The 20,561-nt window shown below is 46.5% G+C and overlaps 6 protein-coding genes across 10 annotated transcripts; 1 reads left to right on the top strand and 5 right to left on the bottom strand.

Annotated features, from left to right (window-relative positions):
• Positions 1-14: 14 nt before the first annotated feature.
• On the bottom strand, positions 15-2,186 carry LOC118512846 (zinc finger protein 135-like). The gene is made up of 3 exons (XM_036057909.1): positions 767-2,186; positions 324-695; positions 15-258 (listed from the first exon to the last, which is right to left on the bottom strand). The coding sequence occupies exons 1-3, from the start codon at positions 2,057-2,059 to the stop codon at positions 100-102; spliced, it is 1,824 nt and encodes a 607-aa protein (XP_035913802.1). The 5' UTR covers positions 2,060-2,186; the 3' UTR covers positions 15-99.
• Positions 2,187-2,661: 475 nt separating this feature from the next.
• LOC118512851 (casein kinase II subunit alpha) lies at positions 2,662-5,953 on the top strand. Its single transcript, XM_036057921.1, has one exon. It carries the CDS (start codon positions 2,873-2,875, stop codon positions 3,902-3,904), a length of 1,032 nt encoding a protein of 343 aa, XP_035913814.1. The 5' UTR covers positions 2,662-2,872; the 3' UTR covers positions 3,905-5,953.
• Positions 5,954-8,524: 2,571 nt separating this feature from the next.
• LOC118512852 (zinc finger protein 235-like) lies at positions 8,525-11,395 on the bottom strand. 2 transcript variants are annotated; one of them, XM_036057922.1, is made up of 3 exons: positions 11,241-11,395; positions 10,015-10,865; positions 8,525-9,945 (listed from the first exon to the last, which is right to left on the bottom strand). In XM_036057922.1, the coding sequence occupies exons 2-3, from the start codon at positions 10,600-10,602 to the stop codon at positions 9,607-9,609; spliced, it is 927 nt and encodes a 308-aa protein (XP_035913815.1). In that variant the 5' UTR covers positions 10,603-10,865; positions 11,241-11,395; the 3' UTR covers positions 8,525-9,606. The 2 variants fall into 2 exon arrangements, with proteins under 2 accessions (XP_035913815.1, XP_035913816.1); XM_036057923.1 differs by having other exon boundaries at positions 11,122-11,382.
• A 164-nt stretch (positions 11,396-11,559) lies between these two features.
• On the bottom strand, positions 11,560-13,946 carry LOC118512848. Of its 2 annotated transcripts, none has more exons than XM_036057913.1 (7): positions 13,745-13,946; positions 13,373-13,655; positions 13,144-13,295; positions 12,886-13,062; positions 12,167-12,813; positions 11,949-12,102; positions 11,560-11,880 (listed from the first exon to the last, which is right to left on the bottom strand). In XM_036057913.1, the coding sequence occupies exons 2-7, from the start codon at positions 13,632-13,634 to the stop codon at positions 11,776-11,778; spliced, it is 1,497 nt and encodes a 498-aa protein (XP_035913806.1). In that variant the 5' UTR covers positions 13,635-13,655; positions 13,745-13,946; the 3' UTR covers positions 11,560-11,775. The 2 variants fall into 2 exon arrangements, with proteins under 2 accessions (XP_035913806.1, XP_035913805.1); XM_036057912.1 differs by having other exon boundaries at positions 12,886-13,065; positions 13,745-13,945.
• A 537-nt stretch (positions 13,947-14,483) lies between these two features.
• On the bottom strand, positions 14,484-17,040 carry LOC118512847. Of its 2 annotated transcripts, none has more exons than XM_036057910.1 (6): positions 16,880-17,040; positions 16,518-16,804; positions 16,258-16,421; positions 15,824-16,012; positions 14,953-15,740; positions 14,484-14,888 (listed from the first exon to the last, which is right to left on the bottom strand). In XM_036057910.1, exons 2-6 carry the CDS (start codon positions 16,786-16,788, stop codon positions 14,672-14,674), a joined length of 1,629 nt encoding a protein of 542 aa, XP_035913803.1. In that variant the 5' UTR covers positions 16,789-16,804; positions 16,880-17,040; the 3' UTR covers positions 14,484-14,671. The 2 variants fall into 2 exon arrangements, with proteins under 2 accessions (XP_035913803.1, XP_035913804.1); XM_036057911.1 differs by having other exon boundaries at positions 16,518-16,800.
• A 790-nt stretch (positions 17,041-17,830) lies between these two features.
• LOC118512849 lies at positions 17,831-20,411 on the bottom strand. Of its 2 annotated transcripts, none has more exons than XM_036057914.1 (7): positions 20,280-20,411; positions 19,923-20,198; positions 19,675-19,856; positions 19,419-19,604; positions 18,619-19,355; positions 18,352-18,535; positions 17,831-18,277 (listed from the first exon to the last, which is right to left on the bottom strand). In XM_036057914.1, the coding sequence occupies exons 2-7, from the start codon at positions 20,188-20,190 to the stop codon at positions 18,173-18,175; spliced, it is 1,662 nt and encodes a 553-aa protein (XP_035913807.1). In that variant the 5' UTR covers positions 20,191-20,198; positions 20,280-20,411; the 3' UTR covers positions 17,831-18,172. The 2 variants fall into 2 exon arrangements, with proteins under 2 accessions (XP_035913807.1, XP_035913808.1); XM_036057915.1 differs by having other exon boundaries at positions 19,923-20,091; positions 20,280-20,396.
• Between the last annotated feature and the right edge of the window lie 150 nt (positions 20,412-20,561).

The raw sequence follows: 20,561 nt of genomic DNA, 5'->3' as shown, positions 1-20,561 counted from the left end.
TTCAAATGCACGAATTGGATCCGAAATGTCAGCTTTATTCGCTCTTCGCGCTCTGTCTTCTGGGGGATTTCTAATCCCAAACTCATTGACTGATGATTATCAGAAAATTGGTACAAGCTCTTCGTTAACTTCCGCTATCCCAACGCTGCTGTCATCTTCTTCCATCACTTCCATCACGATACATTTGTGCTGATTCCGTTTGCGGATAGTGCTGAAGCTATTGCCACACTCCGAACAATCGTACCTTTTTGCTGAAACCTAAAGAAACCCCTTTTACTTGTATGATACGGAATAGAGTGCGGATGAAGGCCATCTATGCTTACCGCTTCATTCTCGTGCTGGTCGGGCAGTACAAATGCGCACGATCGGGATCCTTCCGCCGTTTTCGAAGCCCTTTCCTGCCCTACCAGTACGCCGCGCGTGTTTGGTTTCACGCGCGCATTCACCTTGATGCCGTGGCGCATCATGTGCTTGTTGTACACGGTGTGGTGCTTAAAGTCGTGCCCGCAGCAAATATAGTTTTCCTGGTACGTAATGCACGTGTGCTTGGCGAAGCTTTCCTCCGTCAGGGACACCAGCAAACAGGTGCCACATTCGAGATTGTTTGGGAATTTGTGTCGCTGCAGGTGCTGCTGCAGGGCTTCATCGTTGTCGAACGATCGGAGGCAGATGTCGCACACGAAGTATGTTTGAATCTGGAATGAAAGTTTTGTCATTATTATGGTAGGGAAAAATTACACCAATCAGCAACCGGAAGTGGTGGTACCTTGTGCGCTTTCTCCACGTGCATCCGCAGCTTATCGCGCCGGGTGTACGAAATTTCACAGTGCTCACACTGATACCGCACATCGGAATGCACCTTAAAGTGGCGGTTTAGTTGATGTTGCGTTTTAAACGATCGCTTACACTCGACACACTGATAGTTGCGTGCCGTGTTGTGTGATTCGATGTGCTGTTTGAGCAGCTTATTGCTGGTAAACACCGCCCCGCACTGTTCACACTCTGCCCGATCCTCGCTGATGTGAATGGCCGCGATGTGGTTTTGCATTTCCGTTTTCGTGTGAAACGACGACGTGCAGTACGTGCACTGGAAGTGGGTGATGCCAACGTGACGCTCCAGATGCACCTCCAGCGATATGCGATGCTTCAGCTCGGCGCCACAAATTTCACACTCATACTGCTTGTGTGGATTGGCTTTCTTGTGCAGCTTCAGTTCCTGGGCCGTATCGAACAGCTGCAAACAGTACGGATTGTTGCACACGAACCCATACCTGCCCTCATTCTGTTCGTGCTTCTTCGTGTGGATTGTGTAGGCCACGGTAAAGATGGTCTTGTACGGGCACTGTTCGCAATGGAATTGTTTGCGTAGTAGGGAGCTTGATTTATCCGCTTGGCTATCGGGCGCTTTTTGCTGCTTCCCTGTCCCACTGTCAGCCAATGCTGTTAGTTTCTGTACCTCGCTATCGTTCTGCGCCGTACCCGTGTCAAGCTCTATTTTTAAGCCTTTCGAACGATGGCTCCATTCGTCGGGTTCCGATTGTGTTGCTTCACTTTCTTCCTCGCTGCAGTAAATCAAGTACTGTTCCTCCATCGGTTCTTCCGCTTCCTGTGTGGCTACCGCTGTGTCCATGGAAGCGATCGCGTACTGATCGTACTCGTCCAGCAGATCTTCTACTCCTGCGCCCGTTCTGTTACACAAATCTAAATCCCGGAACAGTACATCCAAATGTTCCGTTCGGTTTTCAAACAGCTCTCGCAGTGGTTGTTCGTCCCTCAGCTTCACACGCACCAGTGCGGAAAGAAACTCATGCAGGTGCTTGATTTTTCGTCGATATTTGCTAAAGAATTCCATCACCTCAAGGCAGGCAATGCACACGGCATCGGGTATGAATGGCAAAAGATCCGCCGGCATCTCGAATGAGATATCCTGCAGAAATGTGGCGACTGTGGCTTCCAGCAGTGGACGGTACGTGTCGACCGGTACCGTCTGGTCGGGATGTACCGATTGCAGGCACGCTCGACAAACGTTTGGGAATGTTAGTAGATTAAAAACGGTCATCTTGCAGCCGCGAGCAAGCGGGTAAATTCGAAAAATTGAGCCAGATAATGTGAACACAAAACGTAAACACTAAACCAATTGTTCCACCCTGTGCAGGAGCTTTTGTTGTTTTCGTTTGATGCCGTAATGGATGTGCGTTTACATCGGTAGCGTCGGAAACTTCATGCCGCGGATGTTGCCATTTCTTTTTTTTCATTTTCATCGCACGCCATTTGCCCTTAAAATGCTTTCGAGCGTAGCATTTTGGTATTTGCATTGCTTCAATTAAGCATTTCTCGATAGAACAATTCAATTCATAGTGAAATGTTTAGCGAGACTTTGCAAAGCCACATATCTGGTCAATTGTTTGATCCAGCTGCACCTCAATAGGGCGTCATAGTTTATCAAAACAATCGCAAGCAAGCTGTTAGTTTGGCAAGAAACTTGATTCCGGTGGCATTAGAGGTGAAAATCCACCTACTTCTACGCAATTTATGCATTTTTAAGCGCAATTCTGCCTTTTAATTATCTTTCCCGTCGCGCTGCGCTCCTTTCCAAGCACGCAACGACGCAGTGTAAACCGCCCGCCGCACGCTGTCAAGCCCGCTTGTCATACAACGTTTGCGACGTTTGTCTTTTGGCAGCCCTTTTTGGAGAGGGAAGAAAAGTTGCCGTAGGAGAAAAAAGTAAAGACCAACAGCAGCAGCAACAGCAGCGCAAGGCAGCAAAGGGACGGCCGAGAAGAGAAAAAGTCGGAAAACGATACCAAAACGGCGAGCAGAAGGTGAAAAAAGCGACACCAGCCCAAAGTTTCCAGCGACGGCTACCAGCAGAATGACGCTGCCGAGCAGTGCCCGGGTGTACGCGGATGTAAATTCGCATAAACCACGTGAATATTGGGACTACGAGAACTACATCGTCGATTGGGTGAACCAGGATGACTACCAGCTAGTGCGGAAATTGGGCCGGGGCAAGTATAGCGAGGTGTTCGAGGCGATCAAAATGACGAGCAACGAGAAGTGCGTGGTGAAAATCCTGAAACCGGTCAAGAAGAAAAAGATCAAACGCGAAATCAAGATCCTCGAGAATCTCCGGGGCGGCACCAACATCATCACGCTGCTGGCGGTGGTAAAGGATCCGGTCTCCCGCACACCGGCACTCATCTTCGAGCATGTGAACAACACCGACTTCAAGCAGCTCTACCAAACGCTCAGCGATTACGACATCCGGTACTATCTGTACGAGCTGCTGAAGGCGCTCGACTACTGCCACAGCCTGGGCATCATGCACCGTGACGTGAAGCCACACAACGTAATGATCGACCACGAGAATCGCAAGCTGCGCCTGATCGATTGGGGCCTGGCCGAGTTCTACCATCCGGGCCAGGAGTACAACGTGCGGGTGGCGAGCCGCTACTTCAAGGGTCCGGAGCTGCTGGTCGACTACCAGATGTACGACTACTCGCTCGATATGTGGTCGCTCGGCTGCATGCTGGCGTCGATGATCTTCCGCAAGGAGCCGTTCTTCCACGGTCACGACAACTACGATCAGCTGGTGCGCATCGCGAAGGTGCTCGGTACCGAGGACCTGTTTGCCTATCTGGACAAATACAACATCGAGCTGGATCCGCGCTTTAACGACATCCTGTCGCGCCACTCGCGCAAGCGATGGGAGCGCTTCGTGCACTCGGAGAACCAGCATCTGGTGTCGCCGGAAGGGCTCGACTTTCTGGACAAGCTGCTGCGCTACGATCACTTCGAGCGCTTGACCGCGCGGGAGGCCATGGATCATCCGTACTTTGCCATCATCGTCAACGGGCAGATGCCGCCACCGCCGACCTCCACCACCAAGGGTGGCACCAACTAAATATGCGCCCTGCCCTCCTCCGTCATGTCCGTCTCGGCGCGCTGCCACCGCCCGTGCGTCGCCACACCGTCACCGATAGTGCAGCGCGAGCGTTTCTACCGTTGGCAGCAGACGAAGGGCAGCAGCACCCAGCGTCGATCCCCGTTGTTGATGTCCGGCATGTCCGGCCTTTTCCCCGTGGCTGTTGGTGGTGGTGGTGCAGGATCGCGTTTCACACGGATGCTGCTGGTGGGCGGGTGCGGTGCGTCGCTGCTTACCAGCAACTATTGGCGGACGGTGGGCGGTATGCGGCCGCTGCTGGGACGGTTATGACCGAGCGCCGGGGAGGTGTCGAGCGAAAATGAAGAGTAAGTAGCGCGCTTAAAACGAGTAACGAGTTTGAGAGACACATGTGTATGACGGTGTGTGTGTGTGTGTTTGTGTGTGCGAGTGTGGATGGTGTGTTTGTGTGCACGCACACGTACTTTAACCAGAGGCACGTATCCAGTGCGGGCGCGCACACAACAGACACACAACATTCGCAGAGCTAAAATCGGCATATTGATGATGAACAAACAAGCAAACAGTAACAGCAAGGATTAAAATAACAAACAAACAAAAAAAGCTGGTAAAAGGAGCAGAAGAAGAATAGCCCGAAAAAGTTTGAAAAAAAAGGGAATATTTTAGAGTAGATTCTCAAATGCTAAACGGGAGAATTTAATATGTAGCAGGAAAAAAGGAAGAAAAAAAACACATAAATAATTGAGGGATAGTTGCAAAACGCGAACGCAAGGAAGGATGGTTTGGGAAGAGAAGGAAGGAGAGAGAGAGAGCGAGAGAGGGAGAGAAATATGGGGTAAGGACAGCGATTTAGGAGGAGGAGGAGGAGGAGGAGATACGCAAAACATAAGCAGAACCTTTCATGCATCTTTCCCCCCGATTTGTACACCCCATCATCTCCACAGCGCCAGACCACAGAAACAATAGGTATATTGTTACATACGTATAATAACATCAGTTAGTGCGAAGGAAGGAAACAGCCCCATTCATGCTGGAAGGTGAAGGTACCACTCTAACGGAAAGCAGTTAAAAAATCCAAACGACATGAACCGCTGTGTTGTGGTGTAGGCATCATCATCTCCTTTCAGCGGACCGCCAACAGCTGTAGGGACGAACGAACTTTTGCAGCACTAGAATCAATGCGACATTTCTTGCTGGCAGTATAGGAAACAAACTAATGCAACAACATCATCATCCCTATCCATAGAGCGTACACAGTGAGTGGTAAATATAAACAAAAAGGATTAATTCGACCATATAGTACAGTGCTGTTGAAGTTTGAGTTCCCTTCATCCACAAAACCGCACGAACCGTGGGGTTGCTTTGGTTGCGAACCAGGAGTAGGCCAGGTGTTTTCCCTGACAACGGCGTGCGGTTACGATAGGAGTGCACACACACACACACATCTAGTGGTCCGGTGGATTGCAAAGATTGTTGTGTCTCGCACTGCACATTGTTTTAAACATGTGGACATGAGTTGCTCTGGAAACCTGGAAATCACACATTGGATGTGCATACAGCTACTGCAATAGGTCAATCGTATGAGTAGAGCAGGCAATCGAAGAAAAAAAAACAACCATCACCGATAGCGATCGGGGTCGATTAGCATTAGCAAAATTGAGCACCATTTTTTCCAACCATCCGGCCTCTGCTTCTCCTCCCCCGGGGTGCTGTGTGGGTGCGATGCGTGAGCGTATCGGACGCTGCACTAATTATCGTTATCGATCGCGAAGGGCCGGTTCCGATGGTGGTGTGTGGTAAGCGAGGGAAAGGAAGCAGCAGGAAGGAGTGCAGAAAAGTTGCAAAGAGGAGAAGCTTTATGTTTTTTTTCTGTAGTAGATGGATAGAATGGTGGTTTTAGTATCGCTAGAAGAAGGTTGCGTGTGTCCTCTACATCTTCAACCTTATATACATACACAGACAGACAAGCAAGGTATTGAATTTTTTTTTCTTTTGTTTCACCGCCACCCCCCTCCTGGGTTGTAAAATTGACATGTGTAACTAGCTAAATCTACTGCTGTGTTTCCCTCAGTTCATTCGTTTAACGTGGATCATCATTCTCATCCTGATCGGTAAAGATCTGTCCTTCAAATTTCAATTTCTCTTTATTCTCTCTCTCTCTCTCTCTCTCTCTCTCTCTCTCTTTTCTTCTTTTTTCACCCATCTCTACTAAAATCATCCGTTTATAAGTACATACACAGTCACGGAATCAACTCTTTCATGCTAGACTGCTCCTATGCTCGTTTTATACCATTTTCAGGGGGTTATCGCGGCTCCCACATTCTATCTTAGCTGCGCATACTTACTGCGTTTTCGCTCGTCTTCTTATCTCTTCTGTATTTTTGTTTTAATTGAGAAAATGGATACAAGTTATGAAACAAACAAACAAACACAGAATTAAACAACAACCGCTAAAAACAAGCGCCTAGGATTACAACAACAGGTATTTTGTTCTGCTCTTTTTTTTTCTTTTGTAATTAAAGTGAAATCAAATATTAATAAAAAAAAAACACTCAATTACCCCCCAAAAACACGAATGCCCGCAAAAAAAAGGGAAACATATTTGCTGAGAAACAAGGAAAGCGTCGTAGAAAGGATTTTACCCGGCAATGGTCACGTGGCAGGAAAATACCGCCTTTACACTATGTATTGTTGGTAGGCCATTTTCTTTATTGTTTTTCTTTTTTGTATTTGTTTAGCATTGTAGTAGATGGTTCGTCCCCCTCCTGTTGTCCATTGTAAACGCTATACTACCGTGGCTACTTGATATCTTGTGTATGGGTATGTTGAGGAAGGATATACAGGGTTTACACAGCCAATCAGTCATCGTAAAGCGCCCGAATGTTTTCACCAAATTTTACATTGCCACCGTAAATCTGTAATTTGGCATCCTTATTCTCAAAATGGCATAACGAATCGGAATTGAATCGTTCAAACAAAATTAGTTCTTTGGTCGGTTACTTTTGCTGACTAGAGAGAAATGAGGAGAGATGATAGAGAATCGTAAGACAAATGAGAGAATCGAGGGAAAATGTAAAGAAAAGTGAGAGAGCATCGAGAGAGAAATGAGAGATGATCGAGACAGACATGAGGGGAAATCGAGAGATAAATGAGGGAGAATCGAGAGAGAAATAAGAGACTAATGAGAGAGAAATAAGAGAGAATCGAGATAAATTTCTCTCTCGATTCTCTCTCATTTCCTTCTTATTTCGCTCTCGGTTCTCTCTCGATAATCTCTTAATTCTCTCAAACTTCTCTTTAATTTCTTTCTCATTTTTTCTCTGATTTCTCTTTCGATTTGTTCTTTTTTTCTTAAGTCTCGATTCTCTTCTCAATTTCTTTCTCATTTCGTTCTCATTTCCTTCTCGATTCTCTCTTATTTCTCTCTCATTGCACTCTCAATTCTCTCTAATTTTTCTCTAGATTCTCTCCCCTATGTTTCTCGATTTTTCCTCGATTATCTCTCCTATCTTTATCAATCTGATTTCGATTCGCTCTCTCTCTTTCTGTCTCGATTCTGTCTCACGTCACACTCATTTTTCGCTCGATTATCTTATTATTTAACAGAAATGAGTTTCTCTTTCATTTCTCTCTCTCTCTCTCTCTCTCTCTCAATTCTCTGTCATTTTTCTTTCGATTCTTTTTCTCAGCCAAACATAAAAATTAGAAAGAAACATGCCCAAACATCTTATTTTGTCTAACGAAGGTTGAATTCGTTATGCCATTTTGAGATTCTTCGATACCAAATTACAGAATAACGGTGGCAAAGTGAAATTTAATGAAAACATTCAAACGCTTTTCGATAACTGATTGGCTGTGTAAAGCCTGTATCCTTCTACTTGAAATATTGCTCCAAGCAACCCATGCAATCGAATAGAAAAAAAATCAGACGGATGGCCACTCCATAGCAACCGAGCGGTGACACAGACCGGAAGCAGTGGATGACGATGGGTCAGACCCCCTATAGCGAATTAATGTTGTAGACGGAGCAGCGCAAACGTCTCTGCGTGCAGCATGTAATAGATGAGTAGATGTGTACGTGAACATCTGAGTTGAAATGCCCCGTTGCGATAAATACACTCACCCACACCTTCTAATTCTCCGATTCGATTTCCGGTTTTACTTTCGACGAGATTAGACAATATATGTAACTAAAGGAAGTATAATTTTAACCACCATTTTCTAATTTTACAACTAACACCACATATATTGCGCCAACTCCCCGGGCCGGTTCGTGCTTGTTAGCGGAATTGAAACAGCTAAATTACCGTTAAAGTAGTTTGTCTCTCCTCGGAATTATAATTCTGTCTTTCGCGAAACCCGAACCACCTGCCCACTCCCATTACCAACAACCTATGGATATAATGATAATAAAGGGTGAATCTTTGGAAGGAGAAACCGATCCCTTCTTCGTTCATTTTTTTTTTTTGTTCCAGATCATAAAACAAGCGTCAACATGTTGAAAACAATCGAAGCCGTACGCTACTTAGATTTGTTTTAAACAATTGGACGTAGGTTTTGTGATCCGATACGCTGCTTTACTACTTCGGATGACATTCTGCTCGGCCCGAAAAACTCGCCTACTTTGTTCACTCTTGACGGTGTGGATTTTATTCGACGATAGAATTCCATGCTGCGATAAATAGAGTATATTACGCTAGAGAGGGATGAATTTCTGTTGTTGTGTGTTTATGTATGTACAAACTCATAAAGTGTGTTTCAAATTTCAAACACACACACACACATCGCAACGACACGCATACGGGCACAAAAACACATACAGAGGTGTGAATAATTCTGATTAAAGTATAAACCTCCAACTCCACACACACACACACTCAAAACACACACACACACACACACACAAATGGAGGCGGAAACACATTTTTTTCTACTGCTTCCTAGTTGAAGCATGTGTTTTCGCTTTTGGAAGGTCCTAATTTCGAAAAAAAGAACTTAAAATTAAAGTCGGTTTAAACAAAAAACCCCTTGCCCAATAAAACTATTGATGTTGCAGTCCTGATGAGCGTTTCGATCTAGTAGGTCTTGAGACTGTGTGTTTGGCGCACAAACCGGTCGTCGTTACAAATTAAAAGATACGCTGCATAAAATATCGTGCCTAAAACTATGCTGACTATCCCCTCCCTTTGTAATGCTAGCACACCCGGGGACCGATAAAAGGCAGTTAAATTGAAAGCCCTTAAAAGACAAAGGGAATTGATGAAGATGCTTTCACTTTCCTTTACAAAACCTATGTCGCTTGATGGCTTTTAAAATGTGGGAATATTGTACGCGAAAAAAACCGGCCATTTTACCTTGCCACCATCGGTTGAGATTGTTCTTTTAACTATCAGTACTAATATTACTACTATAAATCAGGGGGAGTTTCATTCTCCCCCTCCCATAAACTGACGTCCTGAGGGTGTGTGTGTGTGTGTGTGTGAATATGTTAGTGTCAACACAGGGGAGAAGAATCTTACTAAGCTACTACTACCTTTCTGTCACCTGGACATAAAACGATACCCTTTATCTCTCTCTCTCTCTCTCTCTCGCTTTCTTCTTAATACTATTATTTTACTAAAAAACTAATCCACCGTAAACCTGTGGTGTTGGATTGGGCGCATTTACGAACCAAAGTTCGTAGCTGCCGCCGCCGCTCTTCTTCACGATCCTCGCGAGGAGCGCATCGCACGGAACTGGCTGAGCAGCGTGCCCTTGGGCAGCTTAACCCGTGCGTTCGTTTTTATGTTGTGCACCGTCAGCATGTGCCGGTTGTAGTAGTAATGGTACCCGAAATCTTTCCCACAACATTCGTAGCTGTTCTGGTACGTGATGCAGATATGGTTCCCACCATAGTTGCCGTCCGACGTGCGTGCATTCGGTGTGAGACAGGTGCCACACTCGAGTGGTTTCGGGTGCTCGTGGCGATAGACGTGCCGCTGTAGCAGGTCGTCATTTTCGTACGACACGAGACAGATTTCGCACACAAAGTAACTTTGAATCTAATACGGAGAGCGATAGGGAGCGTTAGAATTGCATACGCTAAGCGACACGCTCTAGTTTTAACTTACCTTATGTATCAGTTCCAGATGCGCCCGTAGCTTCTCCCGCCGGCCGTACGATGTTTGGCAGACCGTGCACGGGAACCGTTGATCCTGATGTATCGTCGCATGGTGACGCTTCAGATGGTACCCGGTCTTAAACGACAGTGGACACTCCGGGCAGGGAAACTTGCGCAACGCAATCTCCTCAGGCGATTCCACCTTCGGTGACTTTTGCTTGCGCTTTCCGGAACTGTTGCGTTTGCGAGCGTTTTTCGTTTTCGTCGCGTTCGCAGCGGCAATGCTGGTGGGCTGCAAATGTGTGCCGTTCCCTGCTGCCGGCGAGTCGTCCTCATCGCTTTCGGTGTTGTACGGATTTTTGAAATACATTTCAATCCGTTCGCCCGTCGGGCCCAACCGTTTGCCCAAATCGATACCGGCCAGCGAGGCAAAGTGTAGCTGCAGCGAGGAGCTTTCCGGGTGCTGCGGTGCATTGGTCATTGGTATGCCGGCCGGTGGGTAATATTTTTTCATATCCGCCGCACCGTATTGCTCATAGTTTTGGGGTGGTTGTGATCTACCAACGGCAGTGTTGTCGTGCATGCGTGCATTATCCATCGTTGGGAGTGTGTGTACGTTTGTAGGTAGGTGGCTTGCTGCACTCGGAACGATTTCGATACGGCAAGTCGCTTAAGGCATTGGGTGGAAACAGAACGTACACGAAAATCGTTGCGCGGAAGCTTTTACAGAATATTAAAGGCACCTGGCTTTGTTGCGTTCTATAGTATTAAATGTCTTGCCTTCATTATTGCTGCGATACAATTAAATGCCCGAAGTGATAGGCTCGATTCGACAAACTAAACGTTGCTAGCTCAAAAATGCTGCAAAGGAACAGAGAAAACAGACATTTAGGGGTTCAATCGTTACTGAGCTTGTCCTTCTCCACGGGATACTTTTTTCGAGGACCCTTCAGTACGGAACCTGAGTCCGTGTCGCGAACGGCACTTTACAACATCACACACTAAATACCCGCCACACGTGCGTACAAACCCAGCGAATATCGTTGTAGCCCGTGTAAGCGGCTTTTCTCTTATAACTTCGGGTTTTGTACCAGCGCACCTGTCCCACAATGCTCACCAGCAATGGATGACGCTCCGCTTACGTTCGGGAACATGTTTTGCTTTTGATACGCACAACAGCGGCGAAGCACACAGGCTAGCTAAAAATACAGGTGTAGAGAAACTGGACAGTCTTACCGCACGGTTCCCTGGTACGATGCGCTAATTCTGCTCGTTCAAGATGGAACAAAATATGTTACGCTACAGCTTCTCTTTGGTTTTGGGGCCAAGCGAGCGATTGTTGTATTGGAAATTGTTTACCATCACAAGAGCAGTGCGTGACGTTTCGATCAAGATGCGTAGCATCTGTCAAATGCCGTTGTACCTAGTGTGGTCGCGTGGTAGACAAACTCTGCTTTGATGAAGTACATTTTTAATAAAATTATTTTAATTTGAACCAAGTTTACGGGAGGATGTTTAATTAGAATAGAAAAATATATATTCATAATTAGGCACAGCCATTTTATCCTTTTCGATGCAAGATATTAATTTATTTTAAATAGATAGTCTTATTTTAGATCACATAGAGCAGGAGATCAGCAGTTCCTTAAACAATTGCCTTATTTTGTGTGACACAGAGAGGAACATCGTTTTAGCTTAATAACTTTTTACATCTTGTACGGTTACAAAAACTCACAACTTATTCTGTTTTGCAGTCACACAAATCAATCTCCTAACGAAGTACTTCGATACTAAGCTCCACACTACTGGAAGAAAGACGTAACGGCGTAACGGTGCTTCCATGGGAACCATCTTCCAATTCAGTCTCAGGATCATCCTTGAAAGAGGGAAAGAAATTTTAGGAGCTTTGCTTATCGCCTTTCATTTCCTTTACCGAATGCTTACCTCCCTTGCATCGGCTGGTTCAATTTTCAAGCGCGACATGGAGCACGCGTGATTGTTGAATTCATCCACACTAGCCCACGAGCCGAGACACGTGTCGCACACATAATTAGGTGCGACACACCAGGTATTTCTGTGTTGCTTTAGAAGAACCGCACTGGAGGGAAAATGATTTTAAGAAAATAGGAAAACAAATTTTGCCCGTTTTCTATGATACACACCTTTGGGAAGTTTTCCCACAGGTACCACATTTGTCTTCCTTGCTGGACGATTCTTTGCCATTGTGAGACAGCAGTAGGGTGCGCGCGATCTCGTGACTATCGAGGTACTTTGTAAACAGATCGTAGAATTTTACCCCCATACCACAGGTACGACACCGGAACACTTTGTGATCGTCTCGGACGTGTTGCTGGAGGGCCGTTTCTTCCGGAAACGATTCGCGGCATATTTTTTCGTACGGGCAAATCCATTTCTTCGGACCACCTTTATCGCTCCCATCCCTTTGCGGTGGTATTGCTTCTCTAGCTTTCGCTTGTGGTTGATTGCTGCCTTCAGGTGGTAGTTCCAATAAGGTACTCTTTTGCATCAGTCCGCATGCTGCCACCTCTAGCTCTAACCGTTCGAGCGTAACATTATCTTCCGGACCTTCGCAAACGTTCAAACATGTGAGAAGATTCGCCAAATACGGCCGTTGCTCGCCGTAAAGTGCTGCCAGCGGTTCTCTATTGCCCAGCAGTAGATGGGTTAATCCTATGCTAAACTTTCGCATGCACTGCAATTGTCGTTGGTACTGGTGAAACGTTACCAGTGCTTCGAAACAATCCGCACATACCTTGTCCGGCGAAAGATGGGAGCGATTGGCACGATCCTAGACGGCGACAAGGAAGACGACATTATAGTGAAACGTTGAAGATGTAAATGGGCATGAAATCATTCTTACCGCTTCATCACCTGACAGTCCTGTAATCTCGGTCATTTTCTGCTCGATCGTACACTCCAGCTCGTCATGGTAGTGAGCGAAGGGTGTGAACAACTTCTCGTCCGCGATCGCTCTCAAGCAGCAGGCACACACGTTGGGGAATTTTTGTAACCGATAAACAGCGACCTGCATCACAGCCTGCTGAGGATTGGCAGACAGCGAAGAAGCGTGCTTGCATTATACTTAAAGCACCGTTAGGAACACCTTGCTCAATCGTACCTGTAACTCTTCCGATACAGCAGCAGTCACCCCACTGTACGTATGGTCGCGCTCGGTAGACACATCTACGTTCTGCTGCGGATGGTGATACAGTTCCTCCACCAGCTGTGGAGGTACCGTTACAACCGAACCATTCGTAATGGTTGGAAATGCTACCGACAAACAAACAAACAAACCCCCCACAGTTAGTGCCTTTCCGTGCTCAATCGTTTGCTGTAAGCTGACTCACCGTCATGATTAAGCCGTCGCAGATTTTTGCTCCACAGTCTCGGCGAATTGGCCATCTGATAGTCATGCTTCTTGAAATGGACCGAGCATACGGCATCGGTTTTGTAAGGCGTCCACTGTTTTCCTCGTCGGCAAAACTCAATCCATTTACCACGCACCGCATCATCGTGCGGAAAGCTGTGGAAGATGATGTCCAGTTTGCGTTTTCTCGCTTCCTCCCGCTTGTTGCTGCAGAATGCAGCGGCACACTTTGAATTGGGCATGTTTTTTGTTTTGTTAGCACACTGCAACAGAACGGAGGAGCAACATTAGCAACGATTGGTTTCCCTCTAAATACCCACAGAAGACCGCGGGTTTCGAGCGAGCTGCTTACCTGTGGCTGTGAATGTTTCGTGTGAGCAATAGAGAAAATCCACAATTTTTACTGCAACCAGGGGATAGAATAGTGCGATGGGAATGCGTTCAAAACTTCACTGCAAACTGCACTGTTGAAAAATCACAAACAAAGAAAAAACAAACGGGCTACTTCGTGGAACGCGCTTTGGCAGCCATGTTGGAATGGGTACGATGACAGTTCTGAATCGTACGCAAACACATACACACAAGCGTGTGTGCGTTTGGATGCTGCTTGAACAGCAACAAAATGGGGCTAAAGTCTGAATAGATGCCCCCCCCCCCCTCCCACTCACGGACACTCATTTTTGCAACTGAGTTACCTAAAAGGGTATATTTAGGGCGGGGTATTTTATCCCTCTTCCATCACAATTTGGGACTACCACGCTTCCTCTGAACGGTCTTAAAGCACTTTACGGTCTTGGTCGTCCGGTGCCATTCTCGTGACATTACTAGCCCATCGGAAGACTGGCAAGTCTAACTCGAAGCACAATCAGCGAGATCCACGTACAGTTCGTCAATGGAACGGTTCCTGCGATGCCCTTCCACACATAGAGGGCCAAAAATCCTTCCAACCATCTTGCTTTCGAACGTGCTCAAGAAAGTTTTGTCAGTGTTGAACATGGTCCATGGCTCAGAGGCGTGTATGTGGGTTGTGTGGAGGAGTTACCAACGGGAATGGCAGTATGCACCATCCAACTCAGTAGGAACATCAGCGCTTAACATCATAAAGTAGCTTTATTCGTGTTGAAATCGGCTGCTAACCTGCTACTAGTTACACTCAATACGTTCTCCTGACCACAGCTGTCCTCCTAAATTTTAAATGTGCTTACGAATCGAACAAAGATAAAAAAGAAGATCAAAATGGCTTTGGGATTACATCCCCCGCAATGGCAAACTATCCTCATCATTCATCATCCAAATGCTCCTCCAAAATTTCAACACCATCCGATTGCTGCACGACTGTCTCCAGCTTCGCGGTGGCAGCGTTTTGCTTCGCCACAAGTGCCGCACATCGATGGTTGCTAAACTCGTGATTCGTTAGGAAGACACCGAGACAGGTGCCGCAGACAAAGTTCCGTTCGCCGGCATGGGTCGTTTCGTGACGGCGCATTAGTTCCTCGCTGTGAAGGGTGCGAAAGAGGCGCTTAATGCAATTAATTTTACATACATTTCCACTATCCTTACCTATGGAATGCTTTGCCGCAGGTCCCACATTTCGATTCCCTCTTGGTGGAGCCTTTCTGGTTGTGGCACAGCAGCAGGGCGCGTGCGATCGCGTGACTCTCGATGTGCTTTTTATAGAGATCGTAAAACTTGATTTTGGCACCGCAAGCAGGACACTTGAACAGTTTGTGATCGTTGCTGATGTGCCTCTGCAGTGCCGCTTCATCCGTGAACCGTTCGTGGCATACGTCCGGATACGGACACATCACCTTCATACTGGCGTCCCACCCATCATACACACGCTTCCGTGGCCGTCCCCGTGGTCTCAGCAATTGTTCCGGCGTTAAGCTATCTTCCGGAGTGATCGCTACCGAAGGCATACTTTCTATGGTCGCTAGCGTTTCCTCATCGATCAGCTCCTCGTACTGGTGGTCATCGTCATTGCGGGCGGTGGTGGTATCGGTTCGCTGGATCGCATCATTTGCCGGTGGGTAGGATGGTGGTGCGTACAGGGTACTCTTCACGATACGACCGTACGTGGCGACTTCTTGCTCTAGCCGCTGAAACGTAATCATGTCCTCCGGTCCTTGGCAAACGTTAAGACTCTGCAGCAGCTTCACCAAGTATGGGCCTTGCTTGCCGTACAGCGTTTGCAGCGGTTTTCGGTTTCCCTTCACGAGGTGGGCCATGCCCGTGGTAAACTTTCGGAGACATTTCAACTGCTTCCGGTACTGGTAAAAGGTTACGATTGCTTCCCAACAATCGTTGCACACCTTATCCGGCACCAGATGTTGGATGTTCGCCATCTCCTGTTGGTTGGGGGTTGTTTTGGAAATAAAGTGTGGTGGGTTGTTAGGTCGGGACCCTTGCAGGATGCATTTTGCTTCCTTACCGTTTGATCGAATGATTCGTCTATAATTTCTTCCACCATCTGCTCGATCGTACACTCCAGCTCGTTGTGGTACGAGTTGAACGGGATGAATGCACTCTCGTCCTCGATCGGCTTAAAGCAAAGCGTGCACAGATTGGGAAACTTTCGCAAACTGTACACCGGTTTGTCCAACGCTTTGGGTAGTTTACTCTACGCGGGAAAAACGGTATAGAATTGGGAATTCATCATGGTATGGGGAAAGGAATAATGAATGCAGATAAAAAGAAGACTTCGTTGCTCGTAAGTCGCGTTGAGACTTGCTCGTAAGTAGCTCCCAGATCCTGGTCCTAACCACCAGACTACTCGTGAGAAGCAATCAGGGACTTGGTGGCTTTACCGTCCCACATGCCAGTCAAAGATTGTCCAGGTCCATCTTGCCACAAAAGCACACCTACCTTTATCGAGCCCAAGTTGTACACATCCTCATACGAATGGTCATTATTTCGCACCAACGCGTCCCTGCTGTACAGCTCGTCCAACAGCTGTTGCCGTGCTTTCTCGTCGATTTTCATTTGCTTCTCGACCGGTATACCCTTTCCCTTCCAAATCGTTGGCACGGCTGGATGTTGTTAAAGAATAAAATTTAAAAAAAAAAACCCCATCATCAGTATCATCGTCGTTTAGCCCGCTCTCTCGGGGAAACGCGGTCCCTTACCGTTCAAGTGGAGCAACCGGAAGCTGCCTGCGCCGTGCGTCAACATCAGCGGAGAGTTAGCCATCTGATAGTCATTCTTCCGGAAGTGGGTGGAGCAGATGGCTTCGTTCGGTTTCGGTTCCCAAGCCGGTTCGCGTCGGCAGAACCGGATCCACTGCTTCTTCAGTGCCGGATCACGCGGAAACGTGTGAAACACAATGTCCAGCTTTAGCTTTCGCACGTTTCGCCTGTTGTACGAGCAGGCTGCTGCCGCGCACGTCGAGTTGGTCATTGTTGTTGTTTGCTACCTGGGGAAGGAAGCGTACTTATGTTGTACCATTGCAGCATTTATTTTGGATGTCTTTCCTTTCCGTTCTACGTACCAATCGTTCGTCTGGGCTGATTCAGTTGCAGCAAAAAGGAGGGAAAACCTGCCGTTTTTCGTGGTAAAAGTGTTTCGCGAAGCGTTTTGGGTTGCGCGTCCTGTTTTCGTTCACTGGAACTTCATCAAAACACACACAGAAGGAGATAGGAAAAAAGAATGGAGTATTTGACAGCACCTTGTGGGATTGTATGGGTGTGTGTGTGTGAGAGAGAGAGCGTCAGTTTATTTTGAATTTGTACAGCCAGGCTCAACACTCAGCACAAATCTGCTTCTTCGGCGTTTGACAGCTCAGGGTAGAACGACCGTTGAATTTGAAAATTCCTAAAAATGAGTTTGTTTTACTGGATTTTAATTGAACAATTTGTCTACGCTTTTGCTTGGCCCGCTCAAGATTTAGAATTATTTCCAGGAAACTTGGTACCGGATTTTCTCCACCGTCAGTACATCTGGCCAAACACAACTAGCGTCCGCCACCGGTTTAGTCCAGTACTTGAGATTTACTGGAGTCTTCTGAAGCGTTGGGGTTTCAGGAGTCGATAATGGGCGGCCTGTTTTCCTGCGGTCCATCAAAACGGTTGCAAGATACAGTTTTTGTCTGCAGGGTGAGGGACGCGAGCGATTATAGATTTTCCTCCAACAAAACCAACTTCGGAAGCTTCAGTGGTACTCTTAAGCAATGGGGCACATGTCTGAAGACGAGCATTTGGGACAGGATCTTGTAAGGAATTGGAATTGGGGTCCTTACTATTCTTCAAAGGCCCATCGCCACCAGGTAATATGTTGCATTTCAGTTTAGCGCCATGGAGAGCTTCACCGTAACAGCTCCATCAGGCGTTCCGCTGTGTTCTTGTGCTTGGATATGCTTACCGATTACTAAACTCCCTTGGGTAAATAAAACGATTGATTCTTCCAAAATCTGTCATCATTTTGCAGATAAAAGTAATTTAAATATAATTGTATGATATAATTATTCATAAAAACTGAAGTCTTCTTTCCTCCTTCAGCTTGATTTCATCCTTTCCTTTAATCCTTCAAAACTACCCTCGGCATAATCATTTTAATTTTGCTTGTACTGGATGGATGCCCGATCCCAGTCGAGATTTAAGTCCATATCGAGCGCGATACGTTGCAAAGCCGCGTGTGCTAGCGACTCTTCCTTTAACGATAAACTTGTGAAAATATTATATTACAAGTAAAAAATAATTCATTCCAGACCACAGTCTAACGGATTAGAAGAAGAATGTCTGAGCAGTGGCTCAAAAACAGCAAAATAATTTCAATTTTCAGCATTTCAAACGAATTCAATCTGAAGTAGCCCAATACCTTTGGTGGAATTGTTCGCCCTGTCAGCCCTTGAATCATCCCATGCATTTGATTCAAAGTCGGGGCTTTTAGTCTAAAAATGAATAAGAACATTTGGTAAATTAATAAAACAAGCTTCGTATGCCTATAGCTGGCATGCATAAATACCTTGCTCTTGCTGCTACTGCTCATTAAGATATCTCGAGGTGTTGCAAGGCTTGTGCTGGACGAAAAACATTGATGGCCACTAAATTCTAGATTGTTTGCATACACACCAAGACACCCGCCACACACATAGTTTCCTTGTGCTTCATTTTTCTTATGCCGTTTGGGGCGTTGAGATGCATCCTCACTGTAAGCAATTGAAGGATAAATGTTTGCTCCGTCTCTAAAATTAACCTCGTCCCCCAATACCCCTGGCACACTTCTACCTACCTATCACGATATTCCATTTCTAGCTCTGCGCTCTGCTTGTTATGGGACAGCAGTAGAGCACGGGCGATCGAATGACTCTCCATGTGCTTTTTGTAGAGATCGTAGAACGCTATCTTGAAGCCACACACATGGCACGCGAAAGTTTTGTGCACCTCGCGGACATGCTGTTGCATTGCAGCTTGCGAAGTAAACCATTGTTTGCATATATCCATGTACGGGCAGGTGTACAATTGTTTGGACTTGTTCTTATCCTTGCCTGCGGTGGCTTCTTGCTTAATCCGTGTGCCTGCTGTGGGGAGCGACTGTAAGCTTGGGGTGGGACTGGTGGCCGATGGAAGTGCTTCTTTTTCGCTTTCGAACATCAGCTCTTCTTCCGCGTTTGATGCGCACAGTTCGATTGACATACCATCTTCCGGAATTTGTCTGTAGGCGGTTGCCGCCGAACTTCGCTTCACGCTCCCGTACGATGTAACTTCCTCCAGCAACTGTTCCAACGATTGATTGACCCGCGTCCCTTGAGCCGTATCTAAATGTTTAAGCATGTTGACCAAATAGGAGCCCTGATCTTGGTACAGATTCTCCAACGGTTGCTCGTTCCCGTACAGCAGATGGGCGATTCCGGTGCTGAACTTTTTTATACACTCCAGCTGCCTTTGATATTGGTGGAATTTTACTATCATCGTCACACATTCGTTGCACACTTTGTCCGGTAGCAGATGCTGAACCTCGCTGCGATCCTGGAGGGCAAAAGAAGAAATGTTAATAAACTTGGCTGGAAGTTATTCTCGGCTTTAGAATACCTCTTGACTCATGGGATCTCCCGTTAGCTCATCAAACTTCTGCTCGATCGTACACTCTAGCTCGTCTTGAAAGTGTGTGACCGGCACGAAGAAGTTCGGATCCTGTATGATACGCAAGCAAAATGCGCAAACGTTGGGAAACCGTTGCAGGAAAAAGATGCTTTTCCGACATCCATCCACGGGACCCTAGGGAATGAAGAATGCAAAACAGAACCGTGAGTACATGCTCAATTGTTTGCGTTCAATAAAGAAATACCTTCTTTTCCGTTTCCGTTACGACCTTTGCTTCGCTGTAAGTGTGATCATTCCCCGTCGGTGGTTCACTATCTGCATTATCGTCCACAGTGTACAGCTTTTCCAGCAGTTGCTTACGCACGTTATCTAGCTTTTCCCGTGTCGATACAGTGATCGGCGTACGGTTGATGATGGTGGGGACCGCTGGAAGGAAACATATCATTACTGGAGCATCCCACCCGAAAGCAGCAGCATCGTACACCCACATACCTAAAGCATTCAGGTGCCTTATCCGTTTGCCTTGTTTAATCACGGGGGAATTTACCATTTGAAAGTCATCTTCACGAAAGTGAGCCGAACACAGGACCGAATGTTTGTGAGGTATCCAAGTTTTTTCACGCTTGCAAAATTTTATCCACTGATTCGTGAGTGGGTAGTGCTGTGGGGGAAAGGTGTGAAACGTTATATCTAACCCCCTGCGACTCACATTGTATCGGTTGTTTTTGCAAAACGTTGCAGAACAGCAAGAGAACGGCATCGTGGTAGCTAGAAATATTAACAAAGAACCTGTTAGTAAAGGCATCAAGCTCTTTGCCAGCATTATCACTCGAATGGCGAACTACCTACCCTTATTTTAGTAGGGTGTTAAAACCGTCTAGAAATAATAGGCAAAGCTAGAAACACCACCAAGCCGATCGTTCCAATAAATTACGCTCGCTGTTTTGGGCAAACAATAACAAGCATCTTTCCCCAGTTAACAATTTTGTGTTGCACGCCCAAATGTCATTTCACATGACATTTCCAGGCAACAGAGATCGCGTGGCGGACAAATGGCATCCTTGGATTCGATTTCAAATTTTGCAACGGTTTTTTTTTAACAAAAATATTAATTTATTAAGCATATACTGT

This window comes from Anopheles stephensi, chromosome 3 (assembly GCF_013141755.1).
Source record: "Anopheles stephensi strain Indian chromosome 3, UCI_ANSTEP_V1.0, whole genome shotgun sequence".
NCBI lineage: Eukaryota > Metazoa > Arthropoda > Insecta > Diptera > Culicidae > Anopheles > Anopheles stephensi.
The sequence above is the reverse complement of the archived record's forward strand: the minus strand, read 5'-3'. Positions and strand labels throughout refer to the sequence as shown.